The sequence below is a fragment of the Apus apus genome, chromosome 1 (genome assembly GCF_020740795.1).
Source record: "Apus apus isolate bApuApu2 chromosome 1, bApuApu2.pri.cur, whole genome shotgun sequence".
Classification (NCBI taxonomy): Eukaryota; Metazoa; Chordata; class Aves; order Apodiformes; family Apodidae; genus Apus; species Apus apus.
In genome coordinates, this window is record NC_067282.1 from 155,491,152 (window position 1) to 155,516,306 (window position 25,155).

The 25,155-nt window shown below is 45.0% G+C and overlaps 2 protein-coding genes across 3 annotated transcripts; both read left to right on the forward strand.

Moving 5' to 3' along the window:
- Positions 1–4,815: 4,815 nt before the first annotated feature.
- LOC127379970 (uncharacterized) lies at positions 4,816–15,834 on the forward strand. Of its 2 annotated transcripts, none has more exons than XM_051608304.1 (4): positions 4,816–4,902; positions 10,849–10,983; positions 11,382–11,511; positions 13,348–15,834. In XM_051608304.1, exons 2-4 carry the CDS (start codon positions 10,884–10,886, stop codon positions 13,568–13,570), a joined length of 453 nt encoding a protein of 150 aa, XP_051464264.1. In that variant the 5' UTR covers positions 4,816–4,902; positions 10,849–10,883; the 3' UTR covers positions 13,571–15,834. The 2 variants fall into 2 exon arrangements, with proteins under 2 accessions (XP_051464264.1, XP_051464263.1); XM_051608303.1 differs by lacking the exon at positions 4,816–4,902 and adding an exon at positions 4,961–5,276.
- Positions 15,835–17,036: 1,202 nt separating this feature from the next.
- HEBP1 (heme binding protein 1) lies at positions 17,037–20,968 on the forward strand. The gene is made up of 4 exons (XM_051644049.1): positions 17,037–17,196; positions 17,363–17,501; positions 19,224–19,404; positions 20,701–20,968. The coding sequence occupies exons 1-4, from the start codon at positions 17,119–17,121 to the stop codon at positions 20,870–20,872; spliced, it is 570 nt and encodes a 189-aa protein (XP_051500009.1). The 5' UTR covers positions 17,037–17,118; the 3' UTR covers positions 20,873–20,968.
- The last annotated feature ends 4,187 nt before the right edge of the window (positions 20,969–25,155 follow it).

A 25,155-nucleotide genomic window follows, 5' to 3' on the forward strand; every position in this document is an offset into this window, starting at 1 on the left:
AAGGTACGGCTGAAAACAGCCAGAAGCAGGAACTGGAAAAGCTGGTGTCCTCATTTGTGATCTTCTAAAATTTGGCACACACACATACATTGCAAGAACCCACAGTCTACAACCCTTGTATGCTTGCATAGCCCACTCTTAATTTCATGCATCCCCACAAAAATGGGCACATTCCCCAAGCCTTGAGATCTCTGTGAAGCCCATGGACAGCACGGACAAGTGATTTGTGGTGAAAACAAATGCTCTTGAGGAAGATATGACTAAGTAAAGTGTTCAGAGGTTGTAACGATTTGCAAAGCATGAGAAATTAAGTTTTCCTTCTCTACATTGTGAATGTAGGCTAATTTGCATACAAATTGGACTTGTCAAGTGTACTAGTATCAATCAAAAAGCTGTGAATATAAAGCTGAAGTTGCAAATAAATCATTTATTTATGTGAATATTGCTGTTTATTTTATTCATTTTTTTCCAAAGCAGTTTTAAATAGTCAGATGCTGACAAATAAGGTACTTGGGGCCGAGCTTGGAAGTCTGAGAGCTTCGGGTTGAGAGTGTGGTCATTTGGGAAAATGCTAGAAGCTAAAAATCATGAAAGCATGCACCCACCAGCCTTTAAAAAGTGCCCACACGGGCAGCTGCTGTTCTGGGTAGGGTGAAGACCATGCCTAAGGCAAATTTGCTGTGTCCTGCTGGATGCCCAATTCCTGACCTGATCCATGCCTTTTGAAATACCAGTGTTCTGGAGTTGCTGTATACAATATTCCCTCAACTTACACAAGTCATAGTGGTATCCAGGGTCCACCTAACAGGGCCAGTGAAGGAGACTTTGCACTTGGCTTAAAAATGGTGGGACACCCCATAAGGAGACCTTTTCAGGGTCACCTCTTTCAGTAACTTCTCACTGTCAGTCCACACAAAAGGAGAGGGGTGATGTCCCTGAACAGCAGGAACACAACATGGGGGGACATCTGCCTAGTCCAGAAATCCCACATAACTCTAGCCCTGCACACAGGTTGCAGCTATCTTCTCTTTTCCCCCTCCTTTATTTCTTTCTAGGACAGGCTGTGCATAATGCCCCTCCTCTCTCACAGTCACTTTGTTCAGTTGTCTTCTTCTTTAGCCATTGAACCAGCTGACACTGAATGTCCCAGCAGTGCTGCCCTTTCTGTGTGGTGATTTCCCTTGTACAGCTGCCAATCACTTAGTAAAAGATGGGGCTAACACAAATGGAGAAAGAGGTTTGTGTTGGGCTGCAGTAGGGCAGGGTTAACTGGTGAGGTCCCACACCCCACTGCTTTGTTTCTTGCCACCTTCCTGCCAGAAATTACAGCTTTTTCCAGCCCAGTGTTGTTCTACATGCTGTGAGCCTTGTGGCTGAGAGCCTAGAGGGCTCAGCGGTGTGTGAAATGGAGAAGCAATAAATTAAGAGAAGGAGAGGGTAGATACTAAGGGAATATGTTATGCACAAGGGGAAGAAGCATCTGCTGTAAAATTGTCAAGGTTTAATGCTGGGCCAGCAATTAAATGAATGACAGATGCTCCCTATTTACCCCTCTCCTTTCTCAGAAAGGGAAAAAGAGAGAGACTTGTGGGTTGAAAACCAAATTACACAGCTTTCATGAAAACAATAATGATGAAAAAGAAAATAATGAAATACGTTCAAATATATACAAAACCACTATTGCTCTCTCCCCCTCACTACTCCTCAGGGTCACCAGTAAGGCTGCAGGGCAAGCCATGGGAAAGTCCTGAATTGGGACTCCTGAACTCAGCAGCAGATGGAAACTGGATGCAGGAATGCATGGCTTCAGGAATGTGTTACCCTCAGTTACCCTCTTCCCTCTAACCAGTTTGGTCTGACAATGCCAGGTCAACACATTATGAAGTGCTCAGTGCCAGACCTATGTCCCCTCATGTTCTTTGTGGCTTCCTCTGACAGCCTTGCCTCCTCAGGTGAGTTCATGGTGATGCTGTGGGTGGTCTGCGTCCTGCTGCAGGTGCCTGTGCCTGGAGCAGTGACATGCAGGCATCCCAGCCTGGGCAAGGGAGGAAGCATCAGGCAACAGAAATATTTTGCTCACTGATTTGCAGCAGTCCAAAGCAGGTATGAAATGGCACCAGGGGAAGAGAGCAACACTTCACAGGTGCTCAGCAACTTGCCTTGATCTGATGTAAGAGGGAAATGGCTGCAGTCATGTGGGTGAAACCTCAAAGCAGTGGTGATTTGCACAGAGGCAGGCAGGAGAGCAGGCAGAGTGGTGGTGAGAGGTGACTAGCCCTGTAAGCCAGGCTGGGGAGAGAGGAGCCGTTTCAGGCAGGCTGCTCTCCAGCTCGTGTGCAGGTCTGAGGCAAGTCAGAGTCCAGTAGTGGCCAGCCATCCCTGGGGCAGCTCCAAAGATGGATGCTCCTAGAAATTGCACGGGAGCATCTGTGGCACTTCAGAGCTTTATTGAAATCCTTGGTGGCTCATACGGGGACTTTTAAAAGGTCTCCAGCCCTACAGCTGTTAACCTGTACGCTTGGGAGCCAGCCTGCCTTCTGGTCCCTGTGGGATGTCAGTAATTCCTCTGTGACTCCATCTCACTCATGGCACCCAGTTTTTGCACTCTGGGGGTATTTTGGCTCAGTGTGTGTGGCAGCCGGGACTGGACACAAGTGGCAATGTTGGGGAGATGCTCATGGCTGCTGCTCTCCCACGTGGCCCAGGGCACAAAACACCCTGCAAAGCACAGTGGGTTACAGGGAGGGTTTGAGCCTCTTTTGCCCTCAGCTTGCTAAATCTGCACCTGCCCAAAGGCTGCAGGCTGAACCACAGTCTGGGGAAATGAGCACAAATATTTCTGCAAAGGTCATTCTTGCTAGAGGGATTTTGCTGCCTCGGAGCTTTTGTGTATCCCGAGAAACCCTGAGACAGACGTGCAATAGCTTGTTTGCGTATCACAAGCAAACTTCATGATGAGGCTACTCAAGTTTAGAGAACTGACTGCAAGCAGCAGTCCTCATGCAGGAGAGCAGATCAAACACCTTGCAGTTGCTTACAACACAGTCACAGAAATGTGGCAATAAACAAAAACAATAACAAAAAACCCCAACAAAACAAAACAAAACAAACCCCACAACAAAAAACCCCAACAAAACAGAAAAAAAGGTGCCAAACCAACCAACCAAACCAAACCAAACCAAACCAAAACAAAAAGGAGTTTCTTGCTAGTTGGTTGTATTGAAATTCCCAGTATCTGCTTAGTGTGGTACAGTGGATCCTGGGTACCCCTAGATGAAAGCAGCCATGGTGGTGGCAGCGTTCCTTTCACATCACTGAAAATGTGAAGACAGGGAAGGGAAGTGCTACAGCTCCCTCCTGTCCTGCTTCCCCCACTAATCCCTGAGGAGGCACAGGGAATTTCTGTAATACACACTGCTGTCTTCTGAGAGCTGTGCTGAGGTAGCACGCCACCAGCAAGAAACTACCAGGCACACTTCCCCAGCACAGGATGGATTTGGACCAGGGTTTCAGGAGTGCCTTGCTGTGTCTGTGTGGGTTTCCCCATCAGGTTTGCTCAGTGGGTGTCCCCGTGTCATGTTGTGGACAGCTTCTTGCTTAGAGTGCTTCTCCATCCAGTGTCCTCATTCCACATTGACCGTCAGGGATTTATTTCCTCTTCGTAGTGAGTTACAAGGGCAGCATAACAAGACTGTGTTTGCTGTGTGCTGAATGGGGAACAGCTGGAGACAGATGATTTCCTGTTGCCTGGACATTCTGTTTGCTTGCTTGAGCCTTGAAAAAAATACGTTTCCAGTTCTTCTGGAGGCTGGTCTCTGTTAAGCCTGTATATTGTGGGCAGCTTTTGAAAACTGTGTTTTATAACTTTGCAAATGAGCGTCCTGCTGTGTCAGTGCCAAGGCTCCATAAACAAGGCAGTTTTCTCAGAAATTTCCCTGCCACATAGCCAGCAGGACTGGGGGAGCAGGAGCAGCCAAAACCACGTGCTTATGGTGTCAGAGAAGCAGATGCCCTGGAGTGTGATCCCACTTGGACCTCTCTTGCATAGATTTACGTGATTGGGCTGGGTGATGTTTATGGACTCTGCTTAGAAGGATGCCACTCAGCTTTCCTCCCAGTCAGCTCCTGACCGGGGGTAAACCAGCACCACTCTGTTGCAATCATACTGTGCTTGTAACTGCTCTGTCTGCAACACTTGCACTTATCCTCTGGCTCCTTACTTCTGGCTGTTTGCTTTTATTTTGATTCATTGAACAGTCATTCGCCTTGGGAGAAAATAATATTTTTTTCTCACTGCTGCATACAGACGTTTTGGCTGTGGAAAATGGAGTTAAATAAGAATAGGCTGGTCAGGAAAGAGAGAGAGTGTTGTTGCCAGCTGATACTGGAGAAGTAATATCAGGAAGAATGCAGATTTGGCCAAGGCACAAGAAGTGCTATGGGTCTAGTCGTGAGCCTGGATGTGCAGCAATTGTGCAGCTTTGGGCTGTGGTGGCTGCACATCCTCTCAAATCACAGCAAAATGTCAGTCTGACACAGACACTGGACCAGTGTCAGCTGTCCACCTCCTGCTTCACATCCCTTTAACACCTTGTGTTCCTTCAGAGATCTCTTTATTGAGTACTGACCAGACCTGAGCCTGTTTGATTTGGCAGGCATGGACCTGATGGGGATGTGTTGGGCAGGGAAAAAAAAAAAATAACACTGCAGCCGATTCATCCCTCCTTGTTTATTCCACCAGAAATAGATCTGGCAGAGCGCATCAGGAATGAACTAATCAGCAGGGACTTAATTGGCATGTTTGTTAAAAGGCAGGAACAACACAGTGAACAAACTCATGGCTGGATGGCCGGAGGGTTCAAGCAGCCAGAGAGAAGCGCTGCATAGCGGAAACTGTGACTGGTAAGAGAAGTCATACAGATGTGCAGGAGAGCCAGTGGTTGAGAGCTGCCCGAAAGAACTGGGGACAAAGATATACGGGATATCTTTGCAGATGAGCTGCTTTTGAGGAGGGCTCCATCACCCAGGCTTGCCTTCCCATAAGGCTCCCATGTGTGGGGGAGATGGCTAGCCTGCAGGAGTGGGAGGGAAGGGCAGGAGAGGTACAGCTGGAGGAGGCTCCACGGAAAGACTGTGGAAAAGCAGACAGCAGGGAGATAAAGAGGGACAAGTCACCCACTGCAAGCTGAAATGCAGAGGGGGTGGTGAGTAGGAGAAGAGCTGGGAGGCAGAGATTTGGAAGCCTTGTCACAGGAGGACTGGCCTCAAGAGCACAGGTAATGCTTGTATGCAATTCTCTGCCTTCTTTTCCAGGAATACTTTGTTTCTTCCTCTGGAGGAGACACATCCATGCACCTTGAAAAGGGCTTGTTGTGTTGAGGGATTCTAGGGCACCTCTGGGAAGAGCCAGGAGAGGAGGGAACATGTGCAGACTGGCATGGACTTGGAATTTGGAGGATTGCTACCTACATTTCCAGAGAACAGGTGTGAGCACAGAGTGAAAGAAGCAAGCAAGCAAGAGTGAATGAATTCTTAGAGACAGTCAGACAGGCAGACGTAGAGGATGTAAAGTCTGTGGATGCCTACCCAGGGAGAGAGAGGAAACTTCTTAAGAGGAAGCACCAAGCTCTGAATGAGAGATAAATGGAGATAAGACATATCCTGGAAAAGTAGATACACCTGGAGAAAAGGCAGAAGGTATTAATGCCTCAAAACCAACAGTACTTTATATTATGATTTGCAGTAGACGTGTGCTTTGCACCTGGATGGCGCTTTTTTTTTTTTAAATTTTTTTTTTTCTTCTTTAGCATCTGTATGCCTGCCTGCTGGCAGCAGCATCACACCAGCTGTCCATCATTGGGGCTGTCAATTAAATCCCTTTTCTTAGCAGGATGCTCAGGCTATTTGAGAGATTCAGGTACTCTGCTTTCACACAACATCCAGGTAGAAAATGAGCAGTATAACTCTGAATTATATGAAGTCACTATTTAACTCAAACATGTTGCCAAACTTGAAAGAGTCAAGATACTGTTATTCCTACATAACGCAAAGCTGGGTATGCACAAGTATCCAACATACAGCATTATACCCACACACACATAAATTGGAGAATAATACATTACAATAGATTTTTAGCAAGGACTTTTGAAACAGGTGATATTCTAGCAGTACCACTATGGCTGGGTTAATATTGTAGGAGCCAATTTTTAAAACTGTTTTTGGCATTTCTCTTGATCTTTCCACCATTACATAATGCTACAAGCATATGCTAATGTTTGTATTACCCTGATTTTTTTTTGCTTGGAGAGCTAACAAATGCCATCCGCTCAGCAAGCAGAGCTTGCAAATTCTTTGATTGTTCTGGACTCAGAATCTTGGCAGCTTTCTCTTCTAATGGCTCAGAGTCTTTTCAGTACTCCAGCCTGGGACCCATGGTAGAATTGGAATTAATTAAAAAATTGTGTGTGGGTACTATGTGGTTTTTTTTAATGTGAACCTTTTTTTATTTATAACACCTAAACTTACTTTGCCTTTATACATAAACCAGGAAATTTTGGTTGGGTGTATGTAAGTAATATAACCTTAAAACATTCTTAAAATATTACATATGGAAATAAAGATTAAAAAATTCTAACAGTCTGCAAAAATACCTTCATTATCTATTGAGATCCTTTACAAAATGGAAAATCTTAAACTAATTTTGATATTTAAATATCCTTTACTATTGTAGTGAGAGCTACATTTTATGTATTTATGATTTACCTGAGATCAAACTCCCTGATTAATTTAAAAGTATAATTTATTTCTCTGCAAATAACCCCAAAGTCAATATCATTCTTCAGCTTCAGTTTGAAAGTAGCTTGAAAGGAACTTGGGAAAATCATGAGAGGAGAATGGGTCTCAAAGGAAAACCACAAAGCTAATTCACTGGCAGTCCAATATTGCAGAAAAAAATTCCTCGTTTTAGGTATCACTACAGTGATTGCTAACTCTAATGAACAAAATCCTCTTCTCAAAGCAAACAGGCTTCAGCTAGCACACTGGGATGCTCATGCATGTCATCAGGAGAGGGTATGTGTTTAGAGAAGTACAGAAAAAGGCTTCAAGCCCTCTTGATACGCAAGGGGCAGGCAACCTCTGAATCGCAATGCAACATCTCGCATGTCTGCACAAGGAACAGTGTGTTCTCCTTAAGCTTCAGGGGAGAGAGTGTTCTCTAAAATGAAGCTGGGTTTGGCACCAGAATAAGATAATCCAGGCAACTCCCTCATACCTTAGCAGGCAGCACAACCCACAGGCAGTAGTGAACTCAAGTCGTCACCTGTTTTCCCTCACTGTGTCAAAATCACAGAATCACAGACTGGTTTGGGTTGGAGGGGACCTTAAAGATTACCTAGTTCCAACCCCCCTTCACAGGCAGGGACACCTTCCATTAGACCAGGTTGCTCAAAGTCCTGTCCAACCCAGCTTTGAACACTTCCAGTGAAGGGGCATAAACAACTTCCCTGTGCAAACAGTTCCAGTGTCTCAGCACCCTCCTAGTGAAGAATTTCTTCCTAATGTCTTGCCTAGATCAACCCTTTCCCAGTTTGAAACCATTACCTCTTGTCCTATTGCTACACACCCTTATTAAAAGCTTTCCTGTGAGCCTCTCCAGGGTACTGGAAGGCTGCTATAAGGTCTCCTCAGAGCCTTCTCCAGGCTGAATAAACCAGACTTTCTCAGCCTGTCTTCATGGAAGGGGTGCTCCAGCCCTCTGATAATTTGCGTGGCCCTCCTCTGGACTCACACTAGCAATTCCATGTTCTTCTTCTGTTGGGGGCTCCAGAACTGGACACAGTACTCCAGGTGGGGTGTCACCAGAGCAGAGGGGAAGAATCATCTCCCTCAAGCTGCTGGCCATATTTCTTTTGATGCAGCCCAGGGTATGCTTGGCTTTCTGAGATGAAAATCTGGGGCAGGTACCAGTGAAATCTCAGTGCTCTGTTGCTATTCCTCACTGTGTGAGATGAAGTATATTGGAAGAGCAAGAAAGAGAAAGGAGTCAAATCATGGCAGTTCTCTTTTGCTTTAGGAAGAGATTCAGGCTTGGATGGCACAGCTGCCAATCCTAGCAGGGCTGAGCTCAGGGTATTGAGGTAGCAGAACATTTTTATCATGCCAGAGCAAGGAACTGAGAGGTTAAAATAAGAAAAGAAAAGAAAAAAAGTATATATTGTGTAATAATGAGCTGAGTATGTCTGTCTTCATTGTTTGCAGATGAAGGGACTGTCCAGTGAATCACTGAGCCTACCCTTGCTGCAAGGGCAGAATATGATGTAATTTTCTGACAGAGAGCTTGACATATTATTGTAATTAGTAGTAACAATAACAAAGCTACTACGTTGTTATTGTTATTCTCTGGACTTAGAAAAGCCTTTTTATCCAAGGATGTAAGAGAGTGTTCCTTGCTTGTCAATCCATGTTCTACCCTGCCAGTATTTTCCAGTGCAGCACTGCAACAGACCTGAAGATGTATTTTCAATGGGCTTAGGATCTGGTTCCTATTACTAATGACCCTGCAGACTTTTTTCTGCTAGAAACCTTGGTAGTGAATATGAATTGCCTTCTACAATTCCACCTAAGAGAGGGGAGATTGCTCAACTTCTGTGTTAAGTGTCTGAGATACAGGAATCTATTTCAGAGACGATTGTAACCTGATGTTTACTATGATAATAAATTACAGTAGGCCCTCAGGAATGCAGGGAGCAAAGCTACAAAGAAACTGGTCCATGGAGTGACCTGCAAATAGTGTGTGTGGGTCGTGTGATTCATTTGGACATGTGAAGCTTTAAAAAGTTTGATAACAAGTAGGGTTGATTTTCAGTATCAAATATAGGTGGAATTCATCCCCACCTTTCTTTTAACAAACACAGAAAGATCAAAGAATCCTCGCCCTGGGGTATTGAAACAGGTGGGAGGTGGAAAGGATAAGGAATGGATAATCTCTTCAGCATGTTTCACAATGAGCTGGGAAGCCACACCAGGACCTTGATGTTAGCAGCATTTTCAAATCATTTGCAATTAGAGATGTTTGTGTCTGGTAAGTCTCTTCCCATCAGGGAGGATTAAAAAGGCATGTGCAGTGCATAGTCATCAAAAGAAAGAGGAAAAAACAAGATCTAAAGACTGGAGTATTTATCTTGAATTGCAGAGAGGCAGAGGAGCTGTGGTGTCAATCCAAATAGTTTCAAGTAGGTCCATGAAGACCTATTCATTACATTCCTTAGTGATACCATCAAACCTTCTTAGACATCTTTATTTTGGCAGCTCTGAGTTGGGAGGAAGAAGAGGCGAATGTGTGTGTGAGATAGGAAGAAGGTAATTTATTTGTTTCTTTTAAATGAATGTTTCCTTTAACTGCGGTTAGCAGAAGAATATTGAGCACAAAATGCATCCTGACAGGTGGAAAGTAATAATTTTAAAGTAGCATGACATTTGCCATCACTATGGCAAATTCATACTGCTATTTAAAGTATATGGAAAAATAAATGCAATTAAAATACAATAGTGATTGAATGTCAGAAAGGCACAAAATAAAAGGATTTATTTATGTACTGCTTTATCTGCTACAGATCCTAGCGGGTTTTGAGGTGGCTGAATTCTTCCCAGATGGTTAGGAGATGAAGGCTGTATCATATTCAAAAATAAACTTAATATCTTCATAATCTGCAGTGAGGTCTTAGACTTTTGATGCATGTACCTGAACAGGGGAATCATTTGTATTTTCTGAATGTGCCTACTTCTCACATGAACCCCTCCATCACTGTGACTAGAGATGACTGAAATAATAAGTAAACCCTGTGAATTTGGCAATGCATTTTTTTTGTTTTCTATGTGCAATATGTGCATAATTGGTATTTCCAGCCAGTTTCTACCACAACAGCTGGTCACGACATTAAAATAAAAAAGAAAAAAATACCAGATTCAACACTGAGGGACTACTTAATTAAGACAGAATGACAAATTAGCATGAATAAGCTGTGGAGAGACTGATCTGTCCTCTTACACTTAGAGATGGTACTTGTCCAAAAGGGCCTGTAGGTTAGGATTGACTTTTATTGGCTTGGGAATCGCAGAATGACAGAATCGTCACAGTTGGAAAAGACCTCTAAGATCACCAAGTCCAACTGTTAACCCAGAAAAAAAACTACCATGCTGGTAAACCCGAAAGATGAGGAGCTTAGGTCAATGCTCACATCAGTTCATATGTACATGTCTTGCCTACTCTACAGATGTGCTCAGCAAGACCAGACCCCCTCACACCAGGGCAAGGTGGAGACGGTACATGAGGGGTGAGGTTGCCTTTGAGGCTCCATCACTGAGCAGCATCTCAGTTATTGCCACTGGTCAGTGTATCTGATAAAAAATAACAGGTTTGTATTCCGGCCTCTATTGAATCCTTGTTGAATTGCTTCACTGGTTTGAACCTTGCTTTCCCTAACTGCAAAGTGGGGATGCAGCTATTCCTGTGCCTTGTGGCACCTCCTCCTGGCATTAACAGAACATCTAAAAGGCACTATCCCCACGTGGCTACATAAGAAGCAAAGCTACTTTCCTAGTTGTCAGCAGTTGATAAAGCATTTCTGTACCACTCAATGGCTTGAAAAAAAGTAAGGAGGTTTGAACATGTGAGAAAGAACAGTCCTTGTACTTCTGTAATAGCTAGGCTGAGCAACTTGAACAGTGTTTTAAAGAAATGCATCATCAGAGAGAAATTTTGTGTTGGGATGACAGGGGGAAGAAGGAGAAAAAGAGGAAAGTGAAAAATAAGGCAGTTAGCGAGATAATTTTTTTTTGTCTCCACAGAGCAGGGGAAAGTTAAGGCCCTACAAACAGCTATCATGGTGACTCTTCTTTTCCTCTTCTGTATCCTCTTGCCCTGCACTAAATCCCAGGAGGACTTTCTGGACCATCATCAGAAATGGAACTACAGAGAAGGCGGTAAGAGATGGTGGTGGGTCAGCCTGAGAGACATTCAGTAACTCAGAGATTATGATTTGCCTATTTTATCCTTGGAGTGGGACAGTGCTCATTCATGAGTACTCTTTCTTGATTCCTGAGCAGCTGCTTAGATTTCTGGAGAGAAAAGTGATTGTAGAAATATGCAGCTGAGGTGTCCAGTGACAGCACAAAACGTGGGCACCTGGAGGCATAGAACAATGCTGTGAGGGAGAGTTTTATGCTTTTAAATTTAGATCCCCCGTATGTTTAATATTTGGCATTTCATTGTGACTCAGTTCAAGTGATGGGGAGTGCAATCAAACTCAGACCACTGGCTCACGTTTTCTTGTTCTGTCACATTTATTTTCCTCTCTTCCATGGATGCCCTGTTAACCTAGCTGACAAGGTCAACATAGAAGGCATTAACAGCATTACTCAAACACTTGAGAAATGGGGGAACGGCATCTTCTGGCAAATGAAGCACACCCTGCTGAACAACCCAAACGCTTTACTGCCCGAGTTCTCCAGGTAATTCCCTTCATCTGGAAGTGGGATTCAGTCCTGTCCTGGGTGTCCTTCCTTGAGTAGGATTCATCTTCTTTACCTTTCAGATCACTCAAGTGTGGGGAGGTGAATTGCACTGACTTGGTGTCTGTTGTGCTAGCAGCTCTGATTACCCTAGTAAACTACATATTCTGCATACTATTTATTGTGAAATATTCCAGATTGCCATGACTATATTATAAGAATTATCCTGAAGAAAATGTAAGCTGTCCTCAGCACCTCACTCCTGTGAGAACAAACTGGAAAAATGAATTGTCCTAGAAATCCACACATGGCCACAAGACAGGGATAAGAAACTGAGCTGGCCCACGATGTTTTGATTTCAATCTCTTTAACACTCACATTTGAGAAAGCTATTCACTAGTTCATGTCCTCATATTTCCCCTTTTGCATTGAAGGAAATATTAACAATTGATCACACTCAAAAAATTTAATCTCAGACTTCCAGAAACAAAGTGGAATAAGCAATGAAAAAGATAAACGAGTAGTGAATACACGGAACTACTAGAAACCTATTATCACTTAAACCAGAGTTTTTCTAAAGCAAGTAGTCCTCTTCCATAACTCAGCTTTCTCTTTAAGAAATGGGGGAAAAAAAATAATCTGAAGAATCTGTCCACAACTGCTATGCACTCAACCAGTCAAAGAGGAAAGGCTAGAATAAAATGGCACTAGTCAGGTGATCACATAGTATCTGTACAAATCAGGGTTTCAAGAGTTAGTTACTAACTGTAGCTAGTAGATTGTGTGCTAGCCTTTGACATAAAATGGATTTCTCCCTGACTGTATGGTGGCTGTTGCTATTAGCACAGAATTCCTCACAACTTTCACACTGCCAGTGCTACAGTTTGTCAGTGTCCAATATGATCAGGGCCAACATTAAGTCATATATTTGGAAAGCACTAAGTTTAGTCCCAAGAGGTATAATGAGACTACTCAGCCATATTTAATGCACAGGGCTTTGAATTAAGAGCTTGCTGGTAAGAACATGGGATGATCCATTAGAAATGCTGAGGACTAACAGTAATCCCTCAGAATTATTGGCCCAGCCTCCATGTTTGCTCCTGGTTAACAGTGAGGCTAATTAATATTAGTTAATATCAGGTAAGATTAGAATGATCATCAGAGTTTTGTAACATCCAGAGGGAGACTAAGAGGAAGCCCTGCAAAGGAAGGGTCAGGGTTACCCCCAAGCATGCTGGTGCATCAGTGCAGCCCTCACTTTGCCAAATCCTAATGTAAGATCTGGCTCTCCTACCTCCCTCAGCTCAGGCAGAGGCACAGCCTGGAACAACCAGGGGGCTGTGCAATCACAGCAGCCAGCCTGGAACAACCAGGGGGCTGTGCAATCACAGCAGCATCACGGCACACAGCAGCCAGCCCTTCACTGGGAAGTCTTCATAGGTGACCCCATGTATTGCTGATCTCTTCTCTACCCCTACCCCTGCTGGTTCCAGCCATGCAGAATGGTATTCATCTCCCTCCTTAAAGCAGGAGTGCTGTGAAGTGCTCCTAGGAGCTCATAAACCAGCTGTCATTCTGCAAGGAGCCAGCTGCACTTTGGTGGCAACGGAAAGTGCAGGACCATCACCCACGCTGGTCCTGAACCTCACAGTTTCCTGTGTTCAGATAGGGGCACCTCAGGTGAGTTCCCACCACCTAAGGTGGATTTGGAAGCATCTTCTAATGGTTTCTTGCACCTTCCCCACCCAAATACACAAGGTCATGGTAATAAATTATGTTGCATGCTCAGGAACACTCCCCACACTGAGTTAGTCTCTTGTTTTGCTCTCTCTGTAGTCTCCGTCCTGTCTCTGCAGCTGTGGACAATCTCGTGAGGGAAGTTCATTCAATAAGGAAAAGGCTAGAAGAACTGGACGAACGCCTCAATGTCATCAGCAAAACTGTCCTTCCCATCCGAATGAACGCTCTGCAGAGCCAGAGGCGTGGAAATACTCAGCTGAGGAGTCTTCCAATGCATAGGAGAAGGTTGTATGCTCGCAGGAGACCTCAGAGGAGTTAATTCTCTAAAAAAAAAAAAAAGAAAAAAAAAAGAGGAAAATGTTTTATTTTCATCTGCTTAAGCCTTTCTCAGTGGGATGCTGCCAGAAAGAATGAAGTAAAGCACATGCAAGTCAGCTTTACTGAAGAGACCAGAACTTCTGCATTTTGCTGCTGCCTTTCAAACCTAGGTCAGTAGGTGAAATCTGACTCTGTTCTTCAATGATGGCTGTTTTGTGTCCCATTCAAAATGAGTTGACAAGCTCAGTCTGCTTGAGTGTGAATACCCTCAGTCATTCTTTCTGCTTACCAGAGGAAGCTCTTTCTATAAAGATCAGGTGTCCTATTTTTACAGCAGTCCACCTGAAACGGGTGGGGAATTTGGTCTTCAACTATGCTAAATGCCTGACGAATGCAGACAGAGAAGAAAGTATGTTTAACACAGAGCCTTAACCTATTCTCCATCAGTGCAAAGAATGTCCTGTTCACACATTCAGAGGGTGGGTAGGGTTGGATAACCTTGGTCTGTACATCATGTTTCAAGACTGAAGATGTGTCAGATACCAGGGACCAAATGTGAACATCTATCTTCTGCAGAGTAGTTTTTTAGACACCTGGAACTGGGCACTCAAAACCTTGTTATTCAGCAGGTATGTTTAGAATTTCCAGAACTCTGAAAGACATTGCACTGGCTTCTGACAAGATCCTTGGAAACCTGGGGATGTTTTTGCAAAACTATTTAGAGTGTAAGAGACAGCTCAGTCCCCAAATTCAGAGATAATAAATGAGCTCGTGTCTAATTTGCACAGTATCTTCTCTACATGCAAGCACAGACTTCCAGACATTTCCCAACATGCTGTAGCACTATTAAGATTTGTAGAAAAAGAACAGCTATGCACCTCAAGGACTTTGGCGCCTTGGGGAGTACCCAGAATACCCTGTCTTCAGCTTGTTTTTGCCTGTGGTTTCCTGACAATAAAACTGGTGATAAAGGAACAGTGCAGAAATCAAATTATGCCCTGAACAGAGGATGAAGTGGGCTTGCCCTTCAAGTCTCTGAAGGTAAATCCAAAACAGAGATTCCCATCCTGTGTTGCAGCCAACTACATACCATAAATCTATCAAAACATAGGCAGGAGAGTTGTTGTTTGTTTTTTTTCCAAAGGCCTGGATGAAGCAATTTATGAGAACAAAAATAAAGAATGGATTATGTCTAAATGGTTGTGGGGGAGGCTGGCAGGACAGATGTTTTGCAAACATTCTCCAGTCATAAACAATGAGGATGCAGACTAGCTATTTAAGGATTCCCAGGGCCTGAGTTTATGGAAAGAAGTTCAGTAACACTACAATAACCTCCAGAGAGAAAGGGAAGAACTAGTTTTACATGAAATCTTTCAAAATGAACCAGAAGTAACACAGTCATCATTTTGGCTGGGACTTGGGAGCTGAGTGGGGTAGATATGAGGCATGTATGAGACAATATGGTAAATATTTCCTGGATGTAGATTCTCTGAGTTTAGGTTTTCAGAAAATAACGGAACTCCAACTTGGAAGGTTTTTCTTAGGCTTTTGCTTGGGAATGTGAGACACTACTTAACTAGACAAAGGAAAAATCAAGCCTAGGAACAAGCTGATAAAAAGATACAGTTGGGCCTTTGGTGAAGTTGTCATAATAATTTCTCAGGAAATGTAGAGTGTTTTGATACCAGAATATATTCACCTAAGTTACAAGGAATCACAGGAGTGAAAGGTCCCATCAATCTCCCCCTTGTTATTCTCCATTCAGAGCTACTAGGCCATGCTGTAGCATCAGCTGCATGGTTGCACAGACTGCTGGTCCCTCCAGGGGATGCTTTACACACTTTGCTTAGGGCTGCTGGGACTGCTGGTCACTTTGGGTTATCTAGAGGAAGAATACATCATAAATGCGAGCTTTCGTGTTCATATTTTAGACTTGAACATTTTATCAGGCTACCTGAAGTTGTATAAAATGCAATGTGAAACAGAAGGATGAGAATTCTGGCTCAGGGAAGTCCCTCAGTCACAGATGGCTGGAGGTAGAAGGCCAGACCAGATCACTACATGCTTTTACTTTTTACCTAGATGTCCACTGCCAGCTTCTGCCAGAAAGAGAGGACTGGGCAAGATGGACTTCTGGTCTGACCCAGTCCATGTGTTCCTACATTGATATGTGCAAGTTGGTATTTTTGGCAAAACTTGGCAGCTCAATGGAGAAACTCACTGATTATTTTAAAAGAGAACAAATCAGCTGCAGCACTCTATGTATACTAGACTACTGCAATTTCTTGCGTAATGGTGAATAAACCAAATTATATAAATGGTTAATAAATTACTAGACTTGTGGCCTTGTCACCACTGATAGCACCCCTGTCATTCACTGTGAAAGTCCATGTTAGGCTCCAGCGCTGCTCCCTGCCCTGAACATGGCCTGTTTGAGAAAATGACTGTGGCTTTGACTTGTGTTTGCACCACCCTCTCTCAAATGGAAATACTTTAGTGTCACATCTATTTTATAATTTTCCTTTTTGCTCTTTAAAAGTATAGGAAAGTTATGCATTAGCCTGCTTCCACACCACTCTCCTTCTACCTGAGGAGGCAGAAGTCCATCTGAACAGACAACTCAAGGTGCCTTTGATTCAACCTGCCCGGGGTGGCTGGTCAGATCCATGGCTGCCCCAGGGACTGGTGTTTGATTCCTGCCTCAGCTACTGGTTTCTTCAACAACCCTGGACAAGCCACTTTCTTTACTCAGCACTTGTCCTTTGGCCCAGCTTATAGAACTAAAACCCGCTTGTGATCACGAAAGACCAAAGTCCTTCATGCACATACCCACATATCCAGCTACAATAGGCCATCTAAGCCCCCTCCTGTGTACATTTACATATATTTCTGGGAAGGGATCCGGCTGAAGTTTTAAATAGAGCTGGTGAGCTGGGCTGTGAACACGTGCAGAGGTCAGCAGAGGGAGAGAAATATGAGCAGCGCCTTCTGCGATCTACCCCTTAGCTAAAGCTTACGGCATGCCCGGAGAAATTACACACTGCCTTAAACTCACTGTTTGAAAGGACAGCTGTGATCCCCCTTAGTTCTGTTGATTCAAGAAAAATAAAAACAAGTAAGTTACAGTTTTGCAGTTTCAGGGGAGCTGCGCCCCTGCACGCGACACGAGACCCACTTTTGCCAGTGCTTCCCCTCCCCTGTATTTTATTTCCTCCAGACTTCCTCTCTCCCACCGACGGCCACCCCCTGCTCCCGCACTGTACTACACCCCACGCTCCCCAGCGCCCTCCATCGCCCCCCCCGGCGCCGCCGCTTTCCCGCTCCCGCCGGGTCCGCCCCCCGCCCCGCCGCGTCCCCCCGGCACCGGCCGCCCCGCGGCGCAGGCGGCTCGTCGGCGCCCCCTGGGGTTGGAGCGCCGCGCTGCAGGCGGCGGGGCGCCCGCCGGGCCCTCCCACCTCCCCATAGCAGGGCAGAGCCCAGAGCCGAGCGGGGCCGCGCCGAGCCGGGAGGTGGCGAGCGGGGCCGGGCCGGGCCGAGCCGAGCGGCACCATGTTGGGCATGATCAAGAACTCCCTGCTGAGCACGGTGGAGGCATGGCCCTACCGGGTGCTGAGCAAAGGGGAGAAGGTACGTGGTAGGACGGGCAGCCGGCCCCGCGGGGTTTCGGCACCAGCCGGGCAAGATAAGGTGCTGCGAGGGGGGGTGGGGGGTGGGTGTCCTCAGGGCAGCACTTTGCTCCCAGCCATGCTGGCTGGGCACCTGGCAGCTTCTCCATCCTCATCTCCTTCTCCAGGAGCAGGTCAGCTATGAGGAGCGAGAGTGCGAGGGCGGGTGGTTCGCAGCCGTGGAGATCGTGGGGAAGCCGTTTGACGAAGCCTCGAAGGAAGGGGCAGTCAAGCTCCTCAAGTATGTTGGAGGAACCAATGACAAGGGTGAGAGATGCTCCCCACCCTGCATGGGTGGGTTAGCGGATGTTTGTGGTTGACCGCTGCTGGTACAGGCTCGGTGAAAGCCGTAGATAGATAGAGGTGGTGGCGCCAAGGGTTTGTGGTAGGGATGGCCCCTTGCTGGTCAAAGTGTGCCCAGCCAAGCCATGCTGTGAGTCCACTCCTGACCCGTCCCTGCTTCAGGGCACAAATTTCAAAAGTGGTTTGTTTAAGGAGGAATGGGTTACTTTGCAGCTGGGATAGGATGAGGACAGGCACACGTTCACTTATCACAACTCCTTAGCTGAACAGTAGCTGATGAAATTCAGGGTAACTGGGGCACTTTGGTTCTGTGATACACCCCTGTAGGCCCTGTAGACCTTGATATTTTATCATATACTCTGGCTGTTTTTATTCATGGAAAGGTAATGAACAATGAGCTTGGTTTTTAGTGGTTCCTCATGTTGTTTTAGAATGGTACTTCCAGGTGACTGCTTCTAATTCTCAACCTACTAAAGTAATCATCCATCAAAGGTGGAGAAGACCACTGAGCAGTTCTGAGGCATAAACACTTTCTCTCACATCCTTCCCAGGCATGTGGTGGAGGGAGTTGTATAGCCCATATGAACATAGGAGCTAGATGCAGAGGGAAATGGCATTTAGAGCAGCATGTTTTGGGAAGGTGATGGTCACTGTTACTGCAGGAGAAGGGTACCTGCTATAATGTGGCACAGAGAATGTATGGTATCAAAGAATACAAATAAGTGAGAAAGATGGCTTGATCTCTGCTGGTTCTGTGCTTGCCTAATCCTGAGGGTTGGAGGTTCCCTTACTGCTGAAAGATTAGGGAAGAAAAATGTACTTAAGTGCCACGTGGTACCTCTCAGCAGGAATAAGCAGAAGTGTGCTTTCTTTGAGTGGTGGACACCACAGACAATCGTGCTGAAAGCTCTGAGTTTTGGGGCACTGGAACTTGGAGGATGCCTGGAAGCATTTGGAAGGGTTTAGGAGAAAGCTCCTGTCATCTCACCACTAAATGCAGGTGGTAACGATTTAAATACTGAGGTAGATCCAGATGTGACACTGACTCAAAATGTTAGATGTTCTGTTAGAGGTGATTTGTCAGAAGAACAGAATGCCTCAGTGAAATGAGATACATAGTTCAGAGCCACAAAACAGGACCGTTAATGGAAAGTCATTTAGAGATTATGTGGAACCCTTACCTCCCAAGGTCCCTGCATAGTCAGTGGAGAGAGAGGTTTGGCCCAAAGAGAAACCTAACGTGGCTGTTCTGCACAGAATGATTTGGGTTGTAACGGACCTTAAAGATCACGTAGTTCCAATCCCCCTGCATGGGCAGGGACACCTCCTGCTAAACCAGGTTGCTCAAAGCCCCATCCAGTCTTCAACACTTCCAGGGAGGGGAAATCCACAACTTCCTTGGGCAAGCTGTTCCAGTGATCTCACCACCCTCACAGGAAAGCATTTTTTCCTAATATCTAATCTAAATCTACCCTCCTTCATTTTAAAATGGTTCTCTCTTGTCCTACCACTACATGCCCTTGTTAAAAGTGCATGCCCCAGAGGGCCCCACTTACTCAACTGGCTAGGCAAGGAGTTCAGAATGAGGAGCCTTCCTAAAGTAAAATTAGCTTTTGTGAATCCCCTCTTAATGCTGTGAGTTCTTAAGAACCTAGGCTTCTTTAGTAATTTCTGTGTGTCTCTTAGGGGCTGGAATGGGCATGACTGCTCCTGTCTCCATCACTGCTTTTCCTGCTGAAGATGGCTCCTTACAGCAAAAAGTGAAGGTTTCTCTGCGGATCCCAAGCCAGTTTCAAGCCAACCCTCCTTGTCCTAGCGATGAGAGCATTAAGATTGAAGAGAGACAGGGGATGACCATTTATTCCACGTAAGGAATGCATTTCCAGTCCCAAGTGCTGAGGTCACTAGCATGCTTTGAAGAGCAGTGTTGGTTTTACTGGGTGACTTACTGAACAAAGGGTGCATGTGGTGCAAAGAAATGGAGGAGTCTTTCTAGACTGAAGGAGGGTGTTTTATGGCACTTCTTATCATTGGTCATGCTGCACCCATTTGGAATATGTATTTTTTTTCACTGGGAAAGCAAATTCAGAGGTTAGCCCTGAAAGGCTTCTTGTTTCACCTAGGGAAGTAAAGAGCAGGGGAGGGTGTTTATCAAGCTACTGAATTGTTCTTAATCTCTGAAAACTACTGTTTTTCCCACTTCCTGGGATCAGGAGGATTCTTAGTCATCAAGAATGTCCTTTGGTGGGGTTCACATCAAACTACAGGTGTCAGCTGAAGCCCCATTTAGATGGACTCATGCCAGAGTCCACTGTGGAAATAAGCAGCCATTGCATTGCTTCAGATCACCTTGGAATGTCTTTGGCTGTTTACTGACAAGCTGGACTCAAAACTGGCATCACAATAGCAATAAACTCTTCATCCTGTTTTTAGCCCCTTGAGTGTTTCACTATCTCCTTGCTTGAACTGTTTTGGCTGATTTTGAACTCTCTGGCTCCTCCCTGCCTGCCACTGCTGCCTGGCCTTTTTTGCAGGCGTGGGTCACTTCTGCAAGAACAAGCTGTTTTGTCTGGAACCTTGGCCTTGAGGCCGGCAGTGAGGTGCAGGCTGATGTGGAAACAGTTCCTCTTGGTGGGAGGTCAACATAAACCAGACCAATTCCAGCCTACCCCTTTTAAATAGCACTTGGTCTGTAATTGCCAAGATCTCTGTTCCCACCCCCCTCCCCCCCTTATACTTGGAATGGCTTCGTTTCATGATCTGGCTTCCTGCAGATGGTTGTTCACACCACTGTGAACATTGTTGTTGACAGCATTGGTGTAAGGACTGCAGGCTGACCGGACTTGCAGATAACTTTGTGCTTTAGGAAGCTGTTACTCTGATACAGTGTTGATTCAAAAGGCGGGGCTGTTCTGCTGACTGATAGACATGGGGCTGTTTGGGGCTGTCTGCTTGGGGTCTGCTAATGGGTGACTGCACCCTGGCTATGTAACTGGAGACCTAGCATACTGGTTCAGAGGGAACAGGACCTGCACAAGTGCATGTTGGCAGGACCTGGATCAAAATGTATGGCTAAATATATTGTGGCTATACATTGTTCTCCTTCTCTTCCTTTCTACGCTCAGCCAGGACTGCTCAGCACCTCTGTTTGGTTTCTTTGCAGGCAGTTTGGTGGCTATGCCAAAGAGGTGGATTACGTGAACTATGCTGCCAAGCTGAAGTCTGCTCTGGGGAGTGAAGCTACATACTGCAAGGATTTCTACTTCTGTAATGGTTATGACCCTCCTATGAAGCCTTATGGGCGACGCAATGAGGTCTGGTTTGTGAAGGAGTGAGCATCTGGCTCCTAGTGGTGCTGGCTTGCACTGATAACTTCCCCACCCTGTGTTCCTGTCCTTTGAAAATAAACTAAACATTTGGCAGAGGCAGAAGTCTGTCCTTTCCTCCCTCCCCCACCTGTGACTTGGTTTGTTATGGACCAGCCATTTTAGGAGAACACTGCAGAACCCCCTGATGATCCTCCTCCTTCCTCTGGACCAGGTCCTCAACCACACGGACTCTCATGATCTCTTGGCACTTTGCTTTTATCTCGTTCAGGCACACAGAGTTCAGTGTTGAGACAGCCAAAAGTACTTAATTAGCAAGACTGGTGCCTGACGTGAGTCACGTCCAAGTGCTGGCAGAGTGTTTGTCTCACCTAAGGCGGGCAGGGCAACATGATGGAAGTGCATACAGGGACTTTTTTATCTTTCTGAGCTTCCTGCAGCTGTAAAATGCTGCTTTTATCTGTGCCATTCCAAAAACAGTCCAAAGGGACATGGGCTACCAATACAGCACAGATAAAAAAAAGCATCCTTTACATTTTTCCATAGTGTGCAGGAGAGAAATGTTTCTGTCATTTGACTGTGAAATGTCATTCAGAGGAATATCCAGGTTTCTGTTTGCAGCTGTTCCTTCTGTTTGAGGTGGGATATTTTGGCGTGTGTTGTGTCCTGATCTCAACTGGCAGTTGCACAAATGTGGCATGGAGCCCTCAAGATAATTTTGTCACTTTTATATTACTTGTGTATAACATTTCTATAAAACCAGCACACAAAAGGGCCAAAGCTGAAATCCGTGTGGTAATCTAATTGAATTAGAAAAATACAAGCTGCAAAAAAAGCAGGTACCTACTGGTTGTGGTCTGAGAGTGTAATTGATGAATGGTGAGCATCTAATGGAACTACTGTGGGTGCTGATCTTTAAAAATCTTCTTAAATTGTGTTAGTTTCTGAAGGGCTACTCAGAGTAGCTCTCTTCTTTAAAGGCAGAGGAAAAGTGACTATTCTTGAAAACAGGGTTTTACATTAAATAATGAGTAGCCTTCCAGAAATTTCAAATGTGATAGTAAGGGCAGGTCTTGTTTTAGGAAGACCAGCAATGTTTAACTGTTGGCTGTCAAGCCAGCATTTTAGCTGTTGGCTCTGCAGGGAGGCAGCAGGGTGCCCACAGTGGGAACACACACACCACGCTACTGTGGGTGCCTGTAGAATTTGTTACCTCCACTAGAAGAGGTGTGCTTCTCTGGTGCTTAAGTGCCTCAAAGTTTAGGAGCTTTCCAAAAGCCATTTTCCCCCTGGAGCTGAAAGAGATTTGTCATCTCAGTTTCTGGATGGTTGAGCTGCTTGACGTGTCTGCTTTCTGAGAACAAATCTCAGCTGTAGAAGGAGAAAACCTGAGTGAGGTTCTGATGTGTTTTCTTTTCTCTCTTGCAGAGCTTTTCTGTGGACCTCAGTTTTAGTTACCTGTGTGTATGAGCAGCTAGTCAGGATGGGTAAAAACAAAGATATAATTTAATTTTCAAAAATCAAGGGAAGAGCTATTGGCTGCAGTTAGCGATTGTAGTACAGGGGAGGAGGAATCAAAAGAAAAATCAAGGCAAAGAGTTATGCTTTTGAAGGAGTTTTTTAAAAGAGCAAGGGCCCTTCTAAGACCATCTCTGAATGAAAAGGGACCTATCTTGTCCCAGATTAGTTTTACCTGTGTGAGTGAGGAATGGAGAGATACAGTGTTGCCCAGTTACTGCATTCCCAGATTCGTTTTTGAACTTGTGTATAGACTGTGGTTACAGTCCTTTCTGGCTACTAGTGATGAATGTCCTGCAAAGAGTAAAATCCTGACATTTCTCAGAATGTATCCTGTGAAATCTCAGATGTTAGAGTGACCAATAATAAACCTGATAATAACAGAGCTGCACATCTTAGCAACATGTTTTTTGTGGTTTTGGGGGGGGTTGGGTGGGGTTTTTTTGTGGTTTTTTTGTTTGTTGTTTTTTTTTTGTTTTTCATAACATGCATACACTCTTTCTGAGCAGAGAGCAAGAGTTTCTGACCTGACAGAGTAATCACATCTGTAGGCTCTGCCTGTGCAGCCCTGCTGCTGGCCTTTTGCATGCAGTAGGCAGGGTGGAGTTTCATGAGCAGCATTAACTGAGATCAAAAGCTTATGCAAACCAAATTGCCTTTTCTGTACAAGGAAAGATGCCTGTGTTCTGTCTGCATTTACTTGAGTTTTTAAATAAATAATACTGTGAATTACAATTTTTTGTGCTGATCATTTGAGCTCAGTGGGGATTGTTGATTTGAAAGACTAGGTTGCCACTTTATCTTTTTGTTTGGGGTACTAATCATGTTGCAGCATCCATAAATGGTCATGATGCTTTTTCCAATAAATTGCTATTTTAGGTACCCTGGTGTGGCCCTGCATTATCTGCCTGTGCAAGATGGGAGCTGATGGAGTAATCTCCTTTTTTTGTTGATTTTAGCCACTTTGACTGATATATTTGTGTTAATGTAGAAACTGGGGGGCCTGCTTATCTGAGGAAAATTGTGTATTCTTGCGTGTGGGTTCACAGTGTTCAGGCAAATCTTCATGACTGATTTATTTTCAACACCACCTATCTGGAAATGTTAGACCTACTGAGGTCCACCTAGTCCAGTGCCCTGCTGCCAGTCATGGGCAGTAGTGGACACCTGAGACAGATTACAGGGTCAGTGCAACTGTGGGATAGTATCTTCTCTAAATACTTCCCTCTCTCTAGTACATTGTGGCTCAGGGATTTTTTTATTGTGCTTGGTGGGTCTGGCTAGATGTTATCCCTTACATTTGTCCAGTTGCTTTTTAGACTCCAAGTAAACTTATTGCCCGTGGCATCCCTTCATCCTATAGCAAGGATCTCCTTGCTTGTGAAATATATGCTCTGGCTGAGGGTTTCCAGCCCCGTAGACAGCTGGATCAGCCAGCTTTTTGACACCCCTCCATCACTGCAAGTGCATGTTTGTTTGGACAGCCAGACTCGCTGTTGACATGAGAGAGTTTCCAGCAACCTCTTAGTGCTGGTGCCAGGAGTCAGAGGTGTGCTCTGGGTTTTGACCGGAGGCCAGCATGGTCACAGCCACTCCCTTACATGCAATTTACTCCTGAAGGGATGTACAAACAAACAAAAAAAAAAATAAAAAGGCTTTTTCTCTGCCCTCTCAGTATTTCTTCTCCACGGGAAAATAGTGCAGCAGATTGCAGAGAGACCTCCTTGCTTCTCTTCTGTGCCTGTGCAAGTACCCTTTTCTGCCTCCATCAAACGCTGAAAAGGGGACATTTTGGTGCTTTTCTGGTGCTCAGCATGATGTCGTAACGTTAACTGTGGTGTGTGCATTTAAGACGACGCTGGAAGGCAGACGTTTCTTCTTGCTTAGGCACCTTGGTGCTGTTGGCAGCTGCCTCGCTGGGGTGCTGGGTTGCAGGGGGTGTGTGCAGCAAAGGCGGCATCGCTGCCCGGGGCTCCTCCCTCCTCACCTCGCTCGGTGGTGGAGCATCTCCAAGGCTGCCAGCGCTGCCTGTTGGGCTGGATGCGCTCAACAGGGTAATGGCCTTGGGAATTATCTCAGGAGTGGCCTTACTGCTCCTTAGCAGGTGAGAGCAGGTCCCTCCCGGTGCTATGCAAAGCAGAGGTGTGATGGCAATAGTGCTGGACACAGGAAGGACCATGTCTAAACAGAGATTAATTCAAAAGCATAATCTTGCTGGGAATTACATGCATGCCACATACCTTTAGCTGTGTTGGATATACTGTCTTCCTAAGCTATTCCAGTTGTTAGTAACAGAATCTGTGAGGATTCTCTTGATGGCCTCAACAGCGGCAAACCATATATATTTGTATATGTGTATAAATATGTGAATATGTATGCGTGCATGTATAAGTACATGTTTATGTATATATGTCGTGTATATGTGAGTGCCTCCAGACCCCCTGCTTTTAACAATTTGTCAGCTTCAACCATCACTGAATAACTTGCTAATCCAAACACATCCACAGGGTGAACATTTGGAGACCAAGGTTTTAAGTCTGCTAGAACAAGAGCTTTTTTAGCTTTGGAAATAAATACTTTGTTTTGTAGACACATGCCTAAATATATCTAACTCTGCATAAAGAAGATGACAGCCTTTATAAAAGAGCTAACTGGTTAAGTTGTCTTTATAAATCTGGCCAGACTTATAATACTCTAGTCACTTTGAGGGGATTGGTGATTTATGGTAAATGGGGAAGTAACATCATTATTTCCTCATTTTCATCAATCACCAT